Below are 23,611 nucleotides of genomic sequence, written 5' to 3'. Positions count from 1 at the left end.
AAAGAAAACAGCAATGTTGAAACAGCATGTGGGTGAGTAAATGATGACAACATGCACTATTTTCAAAACTGGACCACTGGTGCGGGCGGTCGCATTGCAGGAGGGCAATTGCTTACCTTGTTCAGCATTTAGACGAATATAAATGAGTATCTGAAGGCAATTAAAGGGCACTTGCTTTATATTATTAATATGCATTATTTGGGTGGTGGCTATTTCCGCACTGACCAATAGTATTCCGACTCTCTAGCGCGTCATATCTTTACGCTCGGTGACGTGCTGCTCTTGCGGAACAGGGTGTCAGCGTCTTTTCTGCGGCTGAAGCAGCTAGATTTAAAACCAAAATTATAGGTTAACAACCATACATTTATCCTCATATGCAATAATAGCCTCTTGAATGTATTGGAGATGTCGGTGACTGACTGGTACGCGCATAAGTCGCTGGAAAATGGCGTGTTTTGGATCCAGGAGCGTTTTTATGAATCGGGGAACAGGGCGAATATCTGGCTCATACGCGGGTCCCATCAGGACGTCGTCATAGATACCGGACTGGGTTTACGGAGTCTGCCTGAATACATCTATAGTAAAGGGCTGCTAGGGGACGATTCGAAGCGCAAGAACCCGCTTTTAGCCATCGGCACGCATGTGCATTTTGATCACTCGGGCGGGCTGCATCAGTTTCAACAGGTGGGCGTGCACAAGGCGGAGGTGGATGCTCTGGCTAACGGTGACAACTTTGAGACCGTGACATGGTTATCTGACCGCGAGATCGTGGAGGATCCAGCGCCTGGATGGCGAGCAAGCCAGTATAGAGTGACGGCTGTTACGCCAACCCATATATTACAAGAAGGTGGGGTGTTAAATTCTCTCTCTCTCTCTCTCTCTCTCTCTCTCTCTCTCTCTCTCTCTCTCTCTCTCTCTCTCTCTCTCTGCATTATTTAGCTAATTTTGGTTCATGCCTAATCTACTCCAATAACAGTAGTAAAATGCACTGCATTGCATGACTTCATTTTGGGCAACCTTGCTTAATATCTTTGAAGAGCTAGAGAAAGATCGAAACAAATCAGATCATATTAGACTCACCAGAGACATGTCAGTGGTTAGTGAAAACCAAGCTCACTGTCTAATGTGGCTTTATAATTTCCCTGATGGTGGAGATACACCATTATAGTGGACCATTGGCAGAAACCCAGCAGAATCAGAGTAAAGCTTTGAGTAAAACGCACATGATTGATTGACCTCCTCCCCCATTATTCTCTGTGAATGGACTACTATGCAATGAATTGCACTGCATATGAATATGTTTTTCAGTGAACAAATTATTCTTTCACCTCACAGTGTATCTTCAGATATTGAGGTGACATAGACTTTAAGCTAGAGTCCAGGTTCCCATGTCCCTGGAAAAACCTTTAAAAGGTGTCATATATATATATATATATATTAGTCAGCTGGAAATATTTAATCAGTTAGAAATTGCTCTTTGTGAGTACATAATTATCCAGTAATTGACTGTAAAAGTCAGTGCAGAAAGGGTGTGTGAATCCTGAATTATTTATGATAAACAGACCATGTGCCTTTAACCCTTTTTGTAAATGTTTGTGGATGTTTCAAAGCATACCTTATTCAGATATGTCACTGTGTGTTAGTATATCCAATAGACAGATATTTGCTCTAAAACTTGTGTAAGGGTATTATTAAAACCTTTTAACTAAAATGTATTGTGCTTGGACCAGGATATCTCAGCTGTAGTAATAATAAACTAAAGCTAAAACGTATGTTACAAATCCCTCTCTTTTTCATAACTTGTCCATCAGTCGATACAGCTTCTGCTGTGTCAGTGCTGCAATGCAGTGACAATATCCAGTTCCCACATTCCACATTTCCTTCCTTTCTTCCTCCTCCTTGTGTTCCCAGGCGACGTTATCAACCTTGGGGACCGGCAACTTTCTGTTCTCCACATGCCGGGCCATTCCAGAGGAAGCATTTGTCTCCATGACAAGGAGAACAAGATGCTGTTCAGTGGAGACGTGGTCTATGATGGTTCCATGATTGATTGGCTTCCCTACAGCAGGATCAGCGACTACATCCGTAGCTGCGAAAGGCTGGTAGAGATGGTCGATAAAGATGAGATTGACTTGGTCATGCCTGGCCATTTTAACACTTTTGGGAGCAAACGGCTGCACCGGTTAGCCTCCAACTACATGGCTAGTGCCGGCGCCTGCCACAGAGCCTCCACCTGCGTGGTGAAGTCTATCGCCAGCCTGGCACTTCGAGCCTCCAATTCAAGAAGTGCCTGCTAATAGTTATGATCCAGACTACTATGCAACAACATATGTCATTGCAGACCTCAATATAGAGCATAGTGAAAACACTGAGTAATACAGTGCGCTAATGATACACAGTTTGATAATAGTATTTGTGTTGATCATGGTTCAAAATAATGAGGGAAATAAGCTGCAAAATATCCATCAAAGCGTCAAATAGAGCAGTAGACATTAGCATATTTTTTAAAGGTGCTGTGTGTAATTTTCACCATTAAAATAGTTTCTTCTATATCCCAGTTTAATATGTAAAGACATCTATAAGACTACTAAAAAAAACACTAAAAGTGATAATCACTGTGGATGCTTGGCATTTTTAGCTGCCCAATTCATAGTTTTCAGTCATGTGACTGGCGTGGAGACATAGAGGGCAAAACGTCCATAGAACTGCATTACAGACCTGTCAGTTTTCCATCTCAAAAAGAAAGAAAAAAACAACAACATGTGAACAAAATGCAAGTTTTGGTAACTTGTGTTCAATATAATGTACCTGCTTCAGTCACTAAAAAACACTAAAAACTAGGGCTGGGAGAAAAAATCGATTCACTTAGCTATCGCGATTATTTTTTATTTTTATTTTTGTGATTCTAAAATCTATTTTTTTTTATTCCAGAATTAAATATTAAAGTTCAAATATGAACACTGATGTCTACGATAGCGATCAAAATCTTGAAAGAAACTCGGTGCTTAAAATAACGCATTTATCGATTAGCCTACATTGTTGTGACAAGTGACTGTTAAAAAATGTATTTGTTATTAAATATTTTATTCAAGAGAATGTAGTATGGTATGATGCTTCTGAAATAAAAGTCAGAACGATGTGATGATTTGTTTTTGTAAATATGACTCATCTTATAGGCTACATCATGTACAGTCTGTATAAGTGTATGATTTAACTTTTCCCGATGGTCTAGTGTTAAAATAATTGCAGTATATTGCAATATCGAATCGCAATACTTGTAGAATCGCAATTCTTAAAAAAATCGCAATACATATCGTATTGGCACCCAAGTATCGTGATAGTATCGAATCGGGAGATAGGTGTATCATCCCAGCCCTACTAAAAACAGTGGGACATTCTAAAACGCTTAATGTGAAAAATACTTAAAGTGCCTTAATGTACTTAAATAGTGGTGTTGAAAGGTCACATTCAGTGTTCACCTTGTTAATGATGCATACTATACAGGCGAGCAGATGAGGCCAGAACATTGCAAAGCGTTATATGATTTAGCGTATTCTTAAAAATGGTTTTCTATGGGAAAACGCTTAATGAGAAACTCTGCATTGCATTTATATTCTGAGTTCATCTGCTAGCCTGTACATAGTATGCATACACTGAATTTTGTCTTTTAATATCACTGTCTTACATTAGTACTTAGTGCAAACCTGGTAAAAATGACTGGTGAGCAATGGAGGAAAGCCTTGTTTTCCCTCCAGGTGTGCATTCCTGTGTGACATCACATGAAAACTAAGAATATAGTAATGTTTCCCCTCCTCCCCTCACCCCAAACAAGTTAAACGCAAGCTCCACCCCACAGCCAATTTCATTGGTCAACTCAGTCACGCATTCACTTGGCAAGAAAAGGTCAGACTTCATGGTTTCAGTTCAGAGTTCAGGAAAATCATAGATGGGTCCGATTGAGACAAACAGTAATGCTATCTATCTGGATGTACTACCAATGCTATATACAACGCATATTACATAATTACACACTGTACCTTTAATAAATAATTTCATTAACATTTGGTTTAATCGTGAGACTTGTCTACAGATGGTATGTTTAAAGATCAAAATCCCAATAAGGCACACTGTAGCTAAGCTGACATAATTACACTTCCAATCACCAGTGATCTGATCGGTTTTAGGTCAATCATCTCTGAAGAGACAGCAATTTGTTAGCTAAATTGGGAGTTAAGGTGAATTAGTAGCATACTATTGACTTGTCTCTATGGAAGTCTCTGCATGAGATATTGATGTAGCACTGCATGGATGGACGCAGCATCATTCTATTATTCTATAGGCTCAGAGTGGATTGTGTTGTGTATTTGATCAAAGTGCATTGCTTGCAAACAAAATCATAATCTTTCAGCAGAATATTAGTCAGGAAAAATGATTAGCCTTGACAGAAAGATGCCTGAACTGTGATTTTTGTTTGGTTTAGTTCCATAACACTGCCTCCATATATATAAGTAGTTCTCTTTGCCGTGTGCTTATTTGCAAACTGCACAAAAATTGTGATTTATTTGTATTAGTAATTTTGATATTGAAGCACAGAAGTCAGTGTGGGTGACAGACAGTAGTAGTTTGTGGTATGAGGCTTTTTTCCCCTCTGAGTAAGTCACTGCCTTAGTTGAATCTGACATATGTTAGGCCCTCCTCTTTAGTATTAAAATGTGAAAATATCATGTTTTGTGAGTGTATGAGATGTTGGGGAAGCTATGAGAATGACTGACATCAAGTCACTCATTTATGTGGCCAAACTATAATATGCTGCTTAACTATTTTTATGTAATTTTCATAACTGCTGAAATGTCATTTTCACTTAGTATCATAAAAGGAGAGTAGAATGTGTTTGTGTGAATGTGATGGACATGGATATATGTATTATGAATCTACAGTTGAAGTGAGCTTGTACAGTACAGTATATGTGCACTGTTTCTGCTCAGGAATCCCTTGAATCCAGGCAAAATGAGCAGAGCTATACATGCAACACTATTTTTAGTGCCTCTTGGAGAGTAAACAAATGAATACCTCGCAATGCCATGACAACAGCTTTTGTAATAGCCAGGCACCTGTTTAACAATATACTCACTTTCAATTCTGTATAGTTTGAGTCTGTGTTATTCTTCTCTTTCTGTGTTGCTTGATATTTCATTTATGCTTATTTCATGTGTAGTTGTGCAATGTGTTGAGAGAGAATTTCACTGTAATATTAGTATTTTGCCCCTTTGAGCAAAAGTAATATGACCACAAGATGGAGACATTGACCCTGTTATGCCTGCATATTACTAGTCGCTTTGGAGATGGAGCGCTGAAGTAGTTGAGCATCAAACTGAGGTCAGTGCTATTTGGCAGCAAACCCTCCATTTTAAAATTCTCTAAATTTATAAGTTGGCACGTCCTTCTTTTAAAAAACTTGACGTTTCTCACATATCACTAAGTCAACCGCACGCCTTATCCCCTTAGGCTAGTAATGATGGATTGGATGTGACATTAATTTCCTTACAAATCTCTTGAAATATTTTTTGGGCCAAGTTTTGTCCTGACAGTGTGTCTTTTGAAATGCATACGTTTGGCAGTCATGGATCTGGTTGAAATTCCACAGTACTGTTTGACACAGCTTTCAGTCAGGGTGAATTGATGGTTGTTGACAGATGGCTAATTATATCCAGGGGACTATTTGTCTGACTTGACCTACAAGAGGTGGTTACTGTTATTTTTAAAGGTGATAGGGCTCAAATGAAATGATGAAGGAGGTTCCAGGAGAAAAGGGAAATTCAGGCTCTATTCACATACAAACTTGATTAGATTTTGGTCAGCCTACATGATGGACATGAAAAAAAATGGACCTACAAGTTGGCTATTTTGTCCTTTTGGTTTGATTTGAGTCCTTTTTAATGCTAAAAACATTTGAAGTTAATCAGGATTTGCATGTATTTTTATTGTTTTTGAACTGAAAATCACATCAGGCTTCTTGAATGGTTTATACTGTATGTACCCTGAACCTAGAAATTCATGAAAAAGTATTGACCAGAAAGTTAACAGTTGAAAATACCAAACCGAAACTGTAAACATGGGAAGAAAAACCCAAACAAATGCCACCGTGATTCTAGACGTCACTTCGTGAACCTACAATTGAACTATAATGCCATCTTGCATTAGTGAAAGTGATAGAGAGCCTGTAACTAACATGCCAGATTTCGTCAACTTTTCTCTCCTCCCGCTGGCTGTTTTTCCCTCTAACCCCACTTCAGTAACAAGACATTGTATCCCGCAGGCAGCCAGACGGACATTTGATGCGTGGTCGCCGCTGGGGAAGCGTTGTTTGACATTCAGCTGCTCCCTACATTATCTGCTAATTGACAGCCCCTATCTGCCCTCCGGCGAGCCAAGATGACACGTGTGGGAAGGGCCGAGGTGAGGGGGAGAATAGGGAAGTGCCAATCACCAGCAGATTATCAGAGCGAAAGGGTGGTAACGGAGCCTTAATATGACCTGGCTGCTGCAGGTTTTGTGGGTTAATGGTTGGTGGTGCAACAGCAGCAATGTGATGACCTCTTCCTCCAAAGTAATACACATACTCATTGAAACAATTGTGTTTTAGTCTTTCAGATCTATAATGGCCTTCTCATTCACATGTCCTTGAGGTCTAACAGACCATGAGCTGTCCTATTTGTCAATTTAAAGACATGGAATTAAAATTCATCTAGTTTCTAAATGCATGCTGTTCATCTTACTGTGAACGATTCGTAAATGCAAATGTTTTTTTTGTTTTTTTAAAGATTCCATGGAAACAACAGACTTCTCTCTGGTGACCTATCCCGGACTTTACCAATTATTTAAGGTGCGTCTCAATCAGCTCCCTAACTACCTGGGTCGTGAATCAGTATAATCGTGTACATGAATTCGGGCACTGGTAAGGACAGTAAGGACCACTACACATTTGGGACACTGATGAGTGATGACTATTTCCGGCAACATGACAACGTCCTCATTGTACAAAATCATTTATGAACAACAAAAGAACTGATATCTTTCTGACATTATTTCTAGATGTTATTTAAAGTACATTATGATAAATAATTTGTTATTTACATATACATGCAACATTTCAGCTGTAAATAAATGATAAATGTTAGCTAGATTATGTCTATTACCTCTCTAGCGATGTCTTTTTAGGGAACGTTTCAGTGCACTGGTAGAATTTTGTGACTGAGACAGCCCTTAAAATGACCGACTCACTGATCAGTGCCCTGACTACTGAACTGATTGAGACGCACCCTTGGTCTGCTTAAACCCCGCCCCTTTCTTACAATTGTGTTCAATATTGCATTCAGATCTGCCTCCATCCAATCAACAACCGATGAATAGAACCAAGCTCTTTATTTTTTTATTTTTTCGATAATCTGTTTCACTTGGATGTATCACAATAAGGAAGACATGATCTGACTCTATTTAGTTTAACAGTTTTGGTGGTGAGTCAATTGTCAGGTAAATCTGAGAGCATTTTGCATGATATGCTTTAGCTTGCCAACGGTTAGCATGGTAAAACCTTTTCAGAAAAGTTTTGTCTCTTCCTTTATTGAAAGACTGTCTGCAAGACAAATAATCTGCTTTGAACAATAGTGATTTTTTATTTATTTATTTTTTTAGGTGTTGTAGAGAGATTAAAAGCCCCCATACCCTCAAATGCGGCATTATTTAAGGGGACAGCCATTTGTAGTGGTGTCCGAAACCATAGTGGACGTTATTGAGTGCACTTATTCAATTCCACATTGCACTGCAATAACAAGTGTACAACCGATATACGCTCACCGGCTGTCCAAATTCACTCTCTCTTTTTCAATCACTCTTTCAAGTGTGAACAGAATTAGTGGGCGATTTCAGATTCAGCCCAGGACTTTATTTTTTCTGGATTTTGTATTTTATGCTCTGTGGTGTGGTACTCCCTCTGGGTGTCTGTCAGGACTCTGTGATCAGATGACTGCTTTTTGAAATGGTGACAGTAGTAGAAAAGGCTGTTGGACGTCATTAACTAGATGTTGCACACCTACAGTATTTCTAATCTAAATCGCACTAAATTTTTGAATGCGGAGCTGCAAGTCAAGGTGGATTCACCGAAACACAGTTTTGTGTGCTGTAGTGTGTATTTGATTTATATAATGTGTAATATGTTAGGTACCCTATTGAAGGGCCATACTTTAGCCTACATGCTTTACATACCTTTCTAAGAAACAGGGATTATGTGGACTTTATGCAACCTAATAATAAAGGACTTCCTTAAAACAGACTAGTCAGTTTATATATATATATATATATATATATATATATATATATATATATATATAATATATATATTGCACTGGACTGCTACTCAACATTACATGCAGCACTATGTCGAAGGAACTGCAAAGGGTTAAAGGCATGCGTTTGGATTATGACTATAGTGATGTCAAATCTGTCTGAGTTTCCAGCAGCAGACCTTTTAGACCTACGGCGATATACAATAAAAACAGGCAACAAGTCTAGAACCTATAGAACAAACCATGCTAGACAGTAGACAGACACTAGTAACACTATACACACTTGTAACTGCAATAGTCATAGCATAGACTGTTGATGTGGTTAAACAGAGCTTTGGGTTTAGGCAGCAAATTTGGAAAGTTGGGTATTGGGTGACGGGACGATTTCTGTCATGCGGATTTGAGTAGTCTGACAGCTTGTGACAAGAAACTTCCATAGTCTAGTGTTTTAGCCTGGATTCACTTTAGCCTCGCTCCAGAAGTTAGGAGTGTGAACATGTCATGAAAAGGGAATGAGGGATCATGCTTTATGCTGCTGGACTTCCACTACCTCTCAATGTAGATATCTCACCAAAAGGCTCCTGCAATGAACTAGGACTGATGTTGTTGAAGGGATAATTCACATAAAAATGAAAACCCTGCCACCATTTACTCACCCTTATGTCTTTTCAAACCTGTATAACTTTCTTCTGCAGAACACAATTAAAAATTGTTGGTGGCCACATAGTTTTGGCTGCACAATTAATCGTTAAAAGATTGCGATTTTGATTCAAACACCCACGCTTCTCATTCCTAAATGACAACGATTCACCTGTGTCTGTTAAACCTATATCAAAATCAGACATGAACATTCAAATATGCGTTTGTAGTTATCATACATGGGTATGAAACGGCTTCATAAACAGTCTTCACCACACAGTATTGTTATTTCGGTGTTACAATAATTCAAATTAATATAGAAATACTGGGATACAAGTTTATACTGTAGTTCAAATATAAACACTGATGCTAGGATAAAAGTTTACAGTTTTGATATAAACACTGATGATAGAATACTAAACTCAAAGTAGAGCAAAACGCTATGGTTACAGGTGGCGACAAGTGACCGTTATAAAATGTATTTGTAATGTGTCATTGAATCATTCATTGAAACCAATTTTTTTTGTTTCAATTCAAAACCAAGTAATTCATTCAAATTAATTAAACATTAATTAATTGACTGCAGCAATTAAAATATGGTCAGACTCAGAACCTCTAGTAAATGTTATTTTGATTAGGTGTGTGTTCAGAATCATGGGAGAATCGTTATCTCTGTTTGAAAAAAAAAAAAAAAAAAAAAAATTGTGATTCTCAATTTATCCAGAATCATGCTGTTCTAGTGACCATTGGCTTCCATTATTTATTTATTTATTTATTTATTGTTATATATATATATATATATATATATACACTGCTCAAAAAAATTAAAGGAACACTTTGAAAACACATCAGATCTCAATGGGGAAAAATATCATGCTGGATATCTATACTAATATGAACTGGGTAATGTGTTATGAACAAAAGGATGCCACATCGTTTGATGGAAATGAAAATAATCAACCTACAGAGGATTGAATTCAAAGACACCCCGGAAATCTAAGTGAAAAAATTATGCAGCAGGCTTGTCAATTTTGCTGAAATTTTATTGCAGCAACTCAAAATGGTTCTCAGTAGTTTGTATGGCCCCCACGTGCTTGTATGCATGCCTGACAACGTCGGGACATGCTCCTACTGAGACGACGGATGGTGTCCTGGGGTATTTCCTCCCAGATCTGGACCAGCGCATCACTGAGCTCCTGGACAGTCTGAGGTGCAACCAGGTGATGTCAGATGGACCGAAACACAATGTCCCAGAGGTGTTCTATTGGATGTAGGTCAGGTGAGCGTGGTGGCCCTTCAATGGTATCATTCCTTCATCCTCCAGGAACTGCCTGCATGCTCTCGCCACATGAGGCCGGGCATTGTTGTGCACCAGGAGGAACCCAGGACCCACTGCACCAGCATAGGGTCTGACAATGGATCCAAGGATTTCATCCCAATACCTAATGGCAGTCAGGGTGCCATTGTCTAGCCTGCAGAGGTCTGTGCGTCCCTCCATGGATATGCCTCCCCAGACCCTCACTGACCCACCACCAAACCGGTCATGCTGAACGATGTTACAGGCAGCATAACATTCTCCACGGCTTCTCCAGACCCTTTCCTGTCTGTCACGTGCTCAGGGTGAACCTGCTCTCATTTGTGAAAACCACAGGGCACCAGTGGCGGACCTGCCAATTCTGGTGTTCAATGGGAAATGCCAATCGAGCTCCCTGGTGCTGGGCAGTGAGCACAGGGCCCACTAGAAGACGTCGGGCCCTCAGGCCACCCTCATGAAGTCTGTTTCTGATTGTTTGGTCAGAGACATTCACACCAGTGGCCTGCTGGAGGTCATTTTGTAGGGTTCTGGCAGTGCTCATCATGTTCCTCCTCGCACAAAGGAGCAGATACCGGTCCTGCTGATGGGTTAAGGACCTTCTACCGGCCTGTCCAGCTCTCCTAGAGTAGCTGTCTGTCTTCCTGGAATCTCCTCCATGCTCTTGAGACTGTGCTGGGAGACACAGTAAACCTTCTGGCAATGGCACGTATTGATGAGCCATCCTGAAGGAGCTGGACTGCCTGCGCAACCTCTGTAGGGTCCAGGTATCGCCTCATGCTACCAGTAGTGACACTGACCCTAGCCAAATGCAAAACTGGTGAAAAACAGTCTGAAAAAATGAGTAGGGAAAAAATGTCAGTGGCCTCCACCTGTAAAACCATTAGCCCATCTAGTGCACCTGCTGTTAATTTCATTAACACTAAAGCAGCTGAAACTGATTACCAACCCCCTCTGTTACTTAACTGACCAGATCAATATCCCAGGAGTTTAACTGACTTGATGCTATTCTCTGATTAAAAAGTGTTCCCTTTATTTTTTTGAGCAGTGTATATATATATATATATATATATATATATATATATATATATATATATATATATATATATATAAAAAATAAATAAATAAATAAATAAATAAAAGATTTCTCTAAATATCTTTTATGTTCCACGGAGGAAAAAGTCATTCAGGTTTAGATGAATTGAGGGTGAGTAAATGATTACATAATTTTGGTTAAGATATCCATTTAAGCAGATTTAAAGGTAATTTTGTCTTAATGTCTTTAGTCTCTATGCTTTTGTTGTCCACATTTAATACATTAGTGATCTGATTTGTTGGCAAGGGGCATTAATGCCATTGAACCATATATTAATATAATTTAACCACCCAGTGAACTGAGATTTAAGGCCCTTCCAAGTTTTAACTGCTTAACGGATAAAACTGATCCCTCTAAATAATTTTTATGAACAGATTTATCAGTGTTGGCTTACAATTTATAGTGTATTTGTTGATGGAGACGATCTTAACTGAAAGTGAAATGGCACGACAAAAGAGATGAGCCTAATTATGAACCTAAAATTCAGAGGCAGTAAATTCTGGAAAATTCTCTGGCAAATCACACTCTATACCATCACAGTGAAAAAGTAATTTCCCTCAACCACCCAGACACAGCTGAACAATGAGACTCGAGGATTAAACAGTCATTCTCTCTTGGAGTGAAGAACAAAGGGAAAAAAAGGAAATATGGTTTGTTTAAGCTGCCCACAATTTCATTTTGTGGATTTTTCTGACATGATTTCCATAAGGAGGGATTTTTCTTTCAAGATACCATTTCTACTGTCGCCATCAGACATCACGTCATCTTGTTTCTGGAGCACAAAACCTTTTTTATTTTTTTTTCTTCCTTTCTGGTGTCTGATTAAATCTATGATTTATTGTGGATGAATCTTCACATTTGAAAAACACAGGGGAATGTAAGATGTAGCTAAATTAAGTACGTGTTTGCCTTTTTCTTTTTAGTAGATTTTATAAAAGAAAAGAAAAAAGAGTGAAATATTTGCTTTGAGCCGGGTACAGTCTAGCTATATAGCAACCCAAATGGCTGTTTGCCATTTTATTTTCCTTGAGTTTCGAGATTTTTATTTTTATTTTGTAAAGCCTTGAACCGTGACACTCAGTTTCAGGCTGTGGGAAGGGGAGACTAGGAACTGTGTTTACATTTTATTTCATAAACAACTGAAAATGTACTTGCCATGACCATAATACTCAAATCATAACCCAGTGTATCTCAAATATGGGAACATGGAAATTTGTGTAGAACATTAGGAAGTACTAAAACACTGATATAAGGTATCATTGTTTTAGTCATTTTCTCTTGTACATGGTTGAAATGTCCCGCCATATTGGGACATACATCCAAGTGAAATATGTAGGTATGGGGCTTGGTTCAATGCATCGGTTGGTAATGGGATAGAGGCAGATCTGAATCCAAGTTTGCAATTGATTGTTGGTTAGGTTTAAGGGGACTAAATGATTGGAGGAGTCAGAGTACGTCACAAGAGAGTGTCATTTCACAGGAAGATCCAATTTTGATTTAAAAACTACAAGGTAAAAAAAAAAAGAAAGGAACTTGCACAGGTGAATCTGGAGACACTTGACTATTATGAATGCAATTTGATACTTACGACTGATCTTGCCCAAACGTGCCGAGTCAGACAATTGCGTCCAGTCGATTTTCACAGTTGGTGTTTGGAGTTGGTGCTCCAGTCGTTGGAAACAGTCTGTAAGTGTGTTCAGTTCAGTTTTAGAATGTATCAGCTTGTCCTTAAGTGTGTCCCTGGCATAAGTTGTTCAGATCAATTACATGCATTTAGAAAATACTGTGAACTTTAATTCCATGCCTACTTTAAAATATAGGTCCCACTAACACTTTTGCTTTTATTATTTGAAATGGATTTTTACTAAAATATTTTTTTTCCTATAATATATTAATCAGCTGCTAAGTCAAGACCAATCTTTATATACTTTAGTAATATGATGTTCACATGTATTATAAAGGTTCAGTCCTTCTATATCAGTAATTAGAGTTTCAATTAGTGTTTCAATTGCCCCCATGCACCTCAATATGAGAGAAACTATATCAAGGAACCTGTCAGCAACAGAAGCAGTTACCATTTATGCATCTCACTAAAGAAACGTTCTGTTAAAATTGCCCCGGTCTCTCTTTACTGCCTAGGCTGCATTTAACTTTTGTAAAATTCAGTGAAATGTTAGTGAATGTCAGTAACTTCTTATGGAGAATATGTTTTGGACATCTACAACCACACAGGATTAAGAGCAGAACTTTGATTGTTTTAAAAAATATTAATAGTTTGCATAAAACATAATAACTTTGGGACAGAAGAAAATGATATGATAAGTAGCCCATATGCCAGACATTAGGTGGGTTCATAAGATGTCAGGGTGTTCAAGGGTCCAAATGTTCTCTAGACATAATCACAGGGGCTGTGGCTCAACCTCTGCTGCCAGACGCTCTGCCTTCTCCTGAGCGGACAAATTTCACAAGTAGAAATAATGAGTTGCTACTCTGGCATCTCTCTGAGAAGCAGGGGTGAGACGGGGCATGAGAGGGAAGACCTGTCCACATTAAGCCCAACAGAGAACCCAGGAGAGAAACCATGCATGCAAATGCAAGATCTTCCTGGGCTTGATCACAAACATGCCTTAAAGTTTTCTTCTCTCTTTTTTCCCCCCTCCTTGTTCTTCCCATTCTGCTCATTAAAACAGATCTGTGAACTCCGACAGGAAACGCACAGGAAGTGAGAACAAGCGTTCAATTGACATTTCAGATTTTTGCGAATTTCCCTAAAAATATGCTCTTAATGGATAGACTAGCCTCATTTGAAGCGTGTCATATACTCTCCTTAACAGCATCTCGGCTACATAACACAGACTATGTCTTTGGAGTAATTCGACGTGTCATCCATTCCTGTGCAGCCAGCTGATAGGGGGCAAAGAGCTAATGATTAATACCATGATATAATGGGCAGGAAAAAAAAGATGGCAAGTTCACCATGGAGGCGTCTCCTGAACCTGACCGATAGCAGCAGGGTGCAGGCAGATAAACAGGAAACAAACCCCCTCAAATCCACTTTCGGTAAGACGCGTGGAACAGGAGACGCAATGCCAATAAATAACGATGCTTTATTGCTTCGCTCTGATTGGCTATGGTAAATATAACGGCATATCTCCAGCTAACAGCACGGCCACAGGTATTTTCGGCAATATTTGACAGGTCTAAAGACGAGACCCGTTGGATTACAGGTTGTATAATGTCGTTACATCATCACTGCAATACTAACTTGGTGAAACTTTGTTTAAAAAGTGCCTACAAAACAAGACAAAGCAGGCAGAGGTGAAGAAATGATTTGTCTTCATGCTAAATACTAATATTTGAGCGATTATACTGCCATTATGCTCACGCTAGCTGACAGTGTGAATGGTAAAAAGCTTGTAAGTGGTAAGTATTAGCAGCTGGCCAACCGCACAGGAACAATGCGCTTTCACATAAGCGGACACCCTTTATTTGTTTTGTCTAAAATTTGAGTAGCAACGAACAGAAACACAGGCTCTTGGGTGCTTTACGCACTGTGCTGTTTACAAGCAATTGTAATTATAGTCTGCATTTATACAACCGATCAGGCACAGTGGAATTGAGATCATAAAACCATCAGGACGACCCTCATTAGCACTGCCGTTTTTCTTTTAAATTGCCACTGTGCATGAGGCCGATGATCGCTTCCATATGGCTTTGGTCATCTCTAATAAATAGCATCGCATTTCTCCTGCTCGGAGTGATCCAAATTTAACAGAAACCTCAAGCACTCCTCTAATACGCTCGACATGTCCAGGATTTCCTCCCATTTATCGAAGGATTGCTGGCTGGAGTGTTTTCACTGCTGCTCTTATATGTATTTGGAAGGAGCTGATGGTAGTTTTTGTGGATCACAGGCCCAGATTCACTTCCTCTGTCAGTGGGCTGCAGTTTCCATTACTCAAATGGAAGAAGCAGTAAAGAGTGGCCAGTGTGTAGATGTGTGGTCCACTGGCTGATGAGTGCGTCCCTGCCACTACACTTAGTCCCCAAAAGATGAGGAACTTTTGAGAACATTGATAGTACAATATGAAGCATGTAATCGCAAAAGGTCAAATGGTCACCAAATCAGCATATTAGAATGATTTCCGAAGGATCATGTGACACTGAAGATTGGAGTAATTTAGCTTTGCCATCAAAGTGATGATAAAAAAAAAAGTTATTTTAATAATACTTCACTTAATACTGTTTACTTTATTTTTGATCACAAAAGCAGCCTTGGTGAGCATAAGAGAGAAAACGCTACCATTCAAAATGTTTTTGCAATTAGTCTAAGTGATTTATAAAATAAGTTTCGCCTTTCACCACAGATTTTTGAGCTATCAGTGTATTTCTTCCAGGAAAAAATTTAAATAATAATAATGTGATTGTTATGTGTATATGCATATGCAAAAGTCTAAAACACTCTTAATTGTGCTGTCATTTTTTTTAACGACTCATTTATTGGTATCACTCAATTTTGGATGTATGTATATATATATATATGTATATATATATGTGTGTGTATATATGTGTGTATATATGTGTGTATATATATATGTATATATATGTATACATACATATATATACATACACATGGATGGATATTACAAGTGGAACACAAAAAGAGTTACTCAAAAAATGAATCCTTTGTTAGGAATATCATTTCAAAAAATGAAACAAAGAAAATAGAATATCAGTGCAACTACCTCCATTAATTACACTGGTAGACGTTACAGTAAGACTGGCGCTTTGTTTCAGATTTTTGCCAGATGGGCGCATGACACCCTACATTCTGTCAGAATGGCTCATGTCTTTGGCTCACGGAGACCTGGAAGGCCCAGGCAGATGTCCATCAAAGTGACAGGGCCTGGCGCTTCCAGCTACAGGATCATGGGTAAAGGGAGAGCAGGCGGCGGTTAAGGCTTTACCCAGAGCCACAGCAACACCATGTCCAAGTGTTAGCAGATGATGCACATTTCAGACACGCTAATTCAAGACGTCAGTTCAGCCATGAAACCATTTCTTCCTGCTCTCTTTCGCTGCCCTGCCACTCAGACAGCCAAGGGTTTATCTTCAACACAAAGGGCGGGGGAACGCGCCACAATAGAAGCCTCGAGGGATCGGGACAAGGAGGCACACGGGGTTACTGTCTGTATGGAGGACAGTTTTGAAAGAGGATTTACTTTATTTTAAAGTTTTTTTTTTTTTTTATGTTTGGATTTCGTATTTACACTTTTGTTTGCATCATCAATAATGAAAATGTATTAGCCTACTCATTATGATAGACTGCATTAGGAAAACATTATGCTTTCTGCAGATTTTGGGCCATAACAATATACAGGTCAATTGTCTACTGGTTTTGCTTCAGGACCTATTTTTCTTTTCTTTTATTTTTTTTACAATAAGCATTAAGTGGCGACCTTATATGGTACTGAATTTGTGCATAACCTATATGAGAAGTGTTTTCTCTCTTTTGAAAAGTTAGCCTGTTTATTTTGCTGTCAAATATAAGGCTAGATTGTGATTTTTCTTTTTTTCGTCCCCCCCGTGATGCCTCCTGTCAAAACAAACCTCTGATGATGATGATGATGATGATGATGATGAATCAATGACAACACACATCTTAGTTTGTTTTGTCATATCTTGCTGTCAGGTCAAACTACAGATGATCTGCAGTCTCTGCAAAATGATTTGTTTTGAAATCAAAAACTAGTTATATCACGTCAAAGAGAAGTAACATTGAGGACATTATTATGTCTATAAAAAGACCAGGTTGAGTGCACGTATTCTGACTACTACTTCCTGTTCTCAGCCTTTAAATTAACAGCCTCCCTCAGAGACAACAGTTTTATTACTTTTACCAAAGACAGTGTTTAATCTGGCTGAATAGGCCGAAACACAAATCTTAAGGTTTATAGAGTTTCTGCAGTTTTTGAGTGGATTTGTTGCATTGATTTATTCAAATGTTTTATTGTGATTATTTTCCAGTGTGAAGAGTTTTTTGCACATAGACCTTAACAACTGAAAACACACCGTACAACAGCTCGTCGGCCAGACTACTAAGCACATCATTGCCATGGAAGCAAACATATAGACAAAATTCATGGCAAGATCTATATATGTGCCCATTAGACTATGGAATATCATAAAAATAAAAGATGGGCTTGACAAAAGCTTATTCTATGACCGTTAAATACCGGGTGTAACATATACTGGATGTGGAAACTGTAATGGCTTCATATGAAAATAAAAAGGTTTTGGACCGTAATAGTTGTGGTACCGTTTCAAAGCTTCCTTTAGAAGTCATTTATGGCAAAGGCTTTTAAATTCTCTTAACTGTCCTACACAGTGGTCCTTCCTCGCTCAGGACAATATATTTTGCAGGTGTTGTTCGGGCATACAGTATTAGTCACTGCCATTCTTTAGCACCCAGGTTTGTCATTCAGTGTTCGTGTCACACGCACTGCAGTATTTATTACCGAATTACGATATGTTATTGTGGTAAACCTATAATGGCACGAAAAGGGTACGTTATAATTCTTTTCATGGAATGACTTCAAAGTACTCAGAGCACTTGTGCAGCATTTAGGAAAATATGGGGAATTTTATGAGAGATTTAGAATAAGTAGTGCACCTGGTTTAGTTTCTGTACATCTCACTTGCTTGCTCTCTCGCTCTAATGCACAAAGAGAGGGAGCACAAGCTCACTGTCTTCTCATGAACACCTGGATTTGATCAGATCCAGATGTTGCTGTTCGTTAAGATCATTATGAGCACTAAAACAAAGAGGATAAAATAAAACCTTTGTAGATGAATAAACTTGACAATGTATTCCACAGTATTTTGTAGATACTGTGAAACTTTCATAAAAAAAAAAAAAAATATATATTTTATTTTGAAATTATATTTATGAATAACCTTTAAGCCCCAAGACAAAAAATTAATTGTGGCACAATCGTTTTGCTGAAATGCAGTCCAGTATAATGTTGGGATTTGTATGTCTGTATTGTTTAATCATTGTTATTTTTATGATCATGAGTGGCATTGTATGTGGTTCTTAAAATGTACAGAACTTTGGTCAACAGACTGTTTTTTTTTTTTTTTTTAAATGGTGCAATAAATATATATTTGTATATATCCCCAAGTAAAGCCTATAATAAAGGTTTTTAATACTGTAATATATGTGTGTTACAGTGGAAGTATTTCATAAGGCAACATCCACTAATATATTTCTGGATGTTTACTTTCCAAAGCACCCAGTTTGTTGTTGTTTTTTAATTCCACATGCACTCTTGGACACAGTACTGGGTAGTAAATGATTACATGTATTCTGGATTATGTAATCAGATTCTAAAAATTGAGTAGGCCTACTTGTAATTAGATTATATTTCATTTTAAAATACTCGTAATCAGACTACAGTTACTTTTCTATTTATTAGATTATTCTCACAATGCCAGTAAATTATTCATAATTCAATGATTCTCCCTACTACTTCATCTTATATGTTCCTTACTAAAAAATAAACAAATACATAAGCCTACTTATATACATTCAGAAGGTCTTCCAGGTTTGTGGAACTGCACACACAGTCCAGCCACTCACTGGATTTACTCAAATCAAGTGTTTTTCTAATCAGCTCCTGATACACACAATAATTATTAGTTATTTGAATTATTTCTCAGTGAGTCATTTAACTATGTATTTCTGTCTTTGGAAGGCTTTTGTCTGTTGAACACATTCAATTCATTCTCAAGTCATTTCATTGCACGCAATGCAGGGATTCCACAATTTTTTTGTCAGCTGAACTTCTTTGACCTATATATTTATTTGAAGTACAATAATAAAATTAAGTCAACAACAATAATAATAAATAATTAATACAATTAAGTTCACGGTTCTATGTCCATGCTAATGGTCACATGACATGCCGGTTAAAATAATCTTTTTTTAGTGAGTGTTTTATTTTGATTTGTTTTTATTTTAAGGTTATTTATTTTAATATTAAATTGTTATGGTTAAATGAATAGCTTAACCATAACTCACAAACCTCCTGCAGTTCCTTTATGAACCCCAGGCTGGGAAACCCTGACGTAATGTAGGCCTAATATTTAATGCACTTCATGTTGTTGATAACAAAGAATGATAACTTTGTATTTTTACATCAATATGGTACAAGATTATCCCATTCAAATCAATATGGTAAATTAGTTATGTCAACAGTAATCTAAAAGTAATCAAAAAGTAGTCAGGTTATATTACTTTAAAACACATTCAATGTAATTTGGAATTAGTGACAGACTAGTAACAGTTTTATAGTGATTTTTTTCACTATGGTTCACTAAGTCACTGTTTCTCAGCCTTTTTTTTTCTTTTTTCATAGGCATAGTTACAGCCTAAAATATCTAGATGTATCTATATGAAAACATCTTTGTGCTGTATGTATGTACTCAGCATGGCAAACACAAGGGGGTGCCCTTATCCTTTCACTGAGGGCAGCGGGTCTGTGTGTGGTGTAGATAAACGTACAGACAGATGGGGGTAAGAAAGCGAGAATTTTGTGCAGATGTCATGTGCCTTTTGAGCACAGTTCAGTCATCACACTACATTGATCAGCTATATGACAGCACACAATGTACATACCAACAGCCATGTCAACTCTCGAGATTCCTACGTAGATATATAGACTTTGGCTTTAACCGTCTCTCTTTCTCTGTCAGTTTTTTTTCTCTCTCTCTCTCTCCTTCTCGGAAAACCACGCTGAAATGTATTATGGGAGAACAAAAAAAGGAACAAAAAAGGAGAAGCAAAGTCTTGCTCTAGTGCTTTAACACTTGTTCGGTCCTCTGGCAGTGGAGGATTTGATGTCTAATGCCAACGATTTCCCCCCTTTGTGAATTAATTAGTCTCTGCTAGCGCCGGACACATTTGTCATTTGAATTTATGCTAATGAGGGCTGAGGGGTCCTGGTGGACCTGATAGGCCGGAGAAGCTGCCTCAGTCTTACAGGGCTTGCAAGGCTTCTTCCCTGCTTCTCTCTATATATCTCTCTCTCCCTTCCTTGCTCATTTTCTCATCTTATCTTCCCCCAATCCCCAGCTGCTTGGACTCCCTGACCTGTCACTCCAGTGGGGGGCTTCTGGTGTCCTATGCTGATAAGGTAGCTAATTATCTCTGTGTGGGGAAGTGGATTTCGAGGCCACACACCCTCTCACTGTCTTCTGGTCACACTGAAACCAAACCCTGTATATCACCTAACTTAACACAGACCTTACATCTGGCTTGATGATTCAGACTGATCATCCACCTAAAGTAGCATTGCAGTTTAACCAATTTGATCATCCGGCATAAAATCTTATACAACAACACTTACCCCCGGATTCACAGACAAGGTTTAAGCCTAGTCCCAGACTAAAATGCATGTTTGAGCTGTTTTAACTGAAAGCAATTTGATATCTTAAAATATGTCAGTGCCATTGTTTTGTCTCAAGATGCACACAAGCAATGTTTTTCCTAATGCATGTTTATAAAAGCTGTCCTTTAAATGTCCTAATTGAACTAAGGCCTAATCATGGCTTAATCTAAGCCCTGTCTGTGAAACCAGGCCTTAAATGCACAGTAGTTGAATGCTGATACAGTTTGTGGATGTTGCCACAAAACAATATGCATATTTAACAACACAGTATGGTTATTGCATCTTATTGCATGTTTTATGCAGTCTAATTACTAATTCTAATTCCATTAAGGACCAATTAACATTTCATCATTTCATTAAACATATCATATAATTTCAATTTAAATATTATTACACATACAACACATACATAGCATATGTATGTGCTGTATGTGTAATAATATTTAAATTTAAATTATATTACACTACCATTTGAAAGTTTAGAGTCTACTTTTTTTTTTCAAGTCTTGAGCTCATCAAACTTTGTTGCATTATTTTCCTGTTATCTCTGTAAAGCTGCTTTGAAACAATCTGTATTGTAAAAAGCGCTATATAAATAAATGTTACTTGACTTGACTCATCAAGGCTACGTTTATTTGATCCAAAATTCACTAAAACAGTAATATTTTGAAATATTATTACAATTTAAAATAACCATGTAACACGGTTAGTAATTCAGGTACAAAGGAGGTGGAAACCAGTGACCGTTTAACACTTTAATATATAAACAAACACAAAACGAAAGTAAAACTGATAGCCCCTCACAGACGACTGCCGCACACAAATAACCAAAACATGACATAAATAGTCCAGGCTTGGTCCTCTCTCATCCTTCACTCTTCTTCTATGCTTCCGAAGCTCCTCCGTGAGAGAAACAAGACTGGTGCGGCACGCAGGTGACGCTCATTGTCAGTTGCCACCCGCCCTTGCCACAAACCATTTTCTGTTTTCTTAATATTCATTAATTCCTGTGATGGCAAAGCTGAATTTTCAATATCATTACTTCAGTCTTCAGTGTCACATGATCCCTCAGAAATCATTCTAATATGCTGATTTTAAGAAAATGTATTCTTATCAATGTTGAAAACAGATGGTGCTGCTTAATATTTTTGTGGAAACTGTGATACATTTCTATTTCATATGATCAGCAGCATTTATTTGAGATATGAATCTTTTGTAACATAAATGTATTTTACTGTCACTTTTGATCAATTTAATTTCTTAAAAAAAAAAAAATTGTGAAAGGTAGTGTGTGTGTATATATATAATTTTCTTTTATTTTGCTGCAATGAATTTTTGATGGGGTCAAATGAACTAAAATAGATACCAGTTCAGAAAAGTGCACGTCTTGTGAAATGCAAATATAGCTTCAGTAATATGCTTATTGAATTTAAAACTAATTATGTTTGTATGGGAAAATAAGAGGTTAATTTTGAAACTGCTGTGGTTATGTTCATCACTGGGGTCTCTCAGGGTAAAGTAAATCTCAAACGAACTTGAAGCTAAATTATTGTTTAGGATAAAAATTCTCTTGTTTGCATGATGTAACTCACTGCACAGATCATCTTTGTCAACTTGGAGGAAAATATGTTTTGTTAGGCTTGGCTCGTGATATGTTTAAACTATATCCTACAAGTTATTATTTCAACATCTAAGTGACGGATTTACAGATTTTCTGGTTCTGTGAAATGATTTAAAGAGCACTTGGCAGACCAAGTGATTGACTGCCGTCAGTTATTTTACGTCGGCCACTTCTTTAAACAGTAAATGTCGACTCTTGGAAAAGCAGATTGGATAACAATGGACAAAAAGGCGTGAAATTGCAGAATTCAATACCACAGATGTCTTTTCTTGAACACATGAATGAACTTTTCTTTTTTTTTTTTCTTTTTGGGTCCAGCATGTTATAGCAGGCGGTTTATAAATAGAGATGAGAGGAAAGAGCATTTTGAAGATGAAGTCGCTACACTTACAGCGCCACACATTTTCTTTGACTCTCTTTCTTTTTCTCTCTCCGGCGCAAGTAAAAAGGCTTGCTAAAAGTCCACGGTACATCTTGGCAGCGTTTTTTGCGCAGCTGAGCAGTGCACTCTCTCAGTCCTTCCATTTAGAGGGCCAGACATAAGCACTTTCCTGCTTCTCGGTCTCTGTAATTTTCAGACTCATTGCTGGGGAGAGGCGATCTATCCCACGTAATACTTTGTGTGTTGCTTATTTTGACATGAACTTTTGCTTCAAGTGGGAGTCAGATGGCTTAGACTGAGTATTTTTAGACAGTCCAATTGGCAACAGCAGCGATTCACTGTATTTTCCATTTTTTCAGTGAGTGTCTTCCCTGGTAAGCTGTCTAGCACCAACATCTCCAAGTTCTGGGAGGAGATGAGGATGTGAAATTTAAGAGGATGTTCTCTGAGGTCACAGAATATTTTTGAGAATTGTGAAAGATTTCGAAATTCAAACAAATGTTACCTAACCTAATGTTTATGTAACATAATCCATACGCCATATAGTTTTTAAACTAAATTGTGTAACTTCTGTGTCAACAGTGTGTATTCTTAAAGACACCGGTTGAGCTCTAACTAAAATGCATCACAGTTTCCACTAAAAAACATTAAGCAGCACAACTGTTTTACACATTGATAATAAGAAGAAATATTTCTTGTAAAGCTTTGTTACAGACCAGGCCCACTGAGAGGACAGTCAGATCTCGTTAGCACTCCCAAACTGCTGC

General features: G+C 37.9%; 1 protein-coding gene across 1 annotated transcript; it reads left to right on the top strand.

The window, feature by feature from the left end:
• The first annotated feature begins 261 nt into the window (after nt 1–261).
• On the top strand, nt 262–18,606 carry mblac2 (metallo-beta-lactamase domain containing 2). The gene is made up of 4 exons (XM_084113750.1): nt 262–847; nt 1,912–6,456; nt 6,822–6,883; nt 16,187–18,606. Exons 1-2 carry the CDS (start codon nt 406–408, stop codon nt 2,295–2,297), a joined length of 828 nt encoding a protein of 275 aa, XP_083969876.1. The 5' UTR covers nt 262–405; the 3' UTR covers nt 2,298–6,456; nt 6,822–6,883; nt 16,187–18,606.
• Nucleotides 18,607–23,611: the final 5,005 nt, after the last annotated feature.

Source organism: Abramis brama (assembly GCF_963993115.1).
Source record: "Abramis brama genome assembly, chromosome: 5".
NCBI lineage: Eukaryota > Metazoa > Chordata > Actinopteri > Cypriniformes > Leuciscidae > Abramis > Abramis brama.
This window is presented reverse-complemented; position numbering and strand designations above follow the sequence as displayed.

Excerpts from the sequence above, each read along its gene's own strand:
- mblac2 (XM_084113750.1), top strand. The coding sequence starts at position 406 with ATGTCGGTGACTGACTGGTACGCGCATAAGTCGCTGGAAAATGGCGTG. Across the intron at positions 848-1,911 it reads AACCCATATATTACAAGAAG|GCGACGTTATCAACCTTGGG; the intron begins GTGGGGTGTTAA and ends TTGTGTTCCCAG.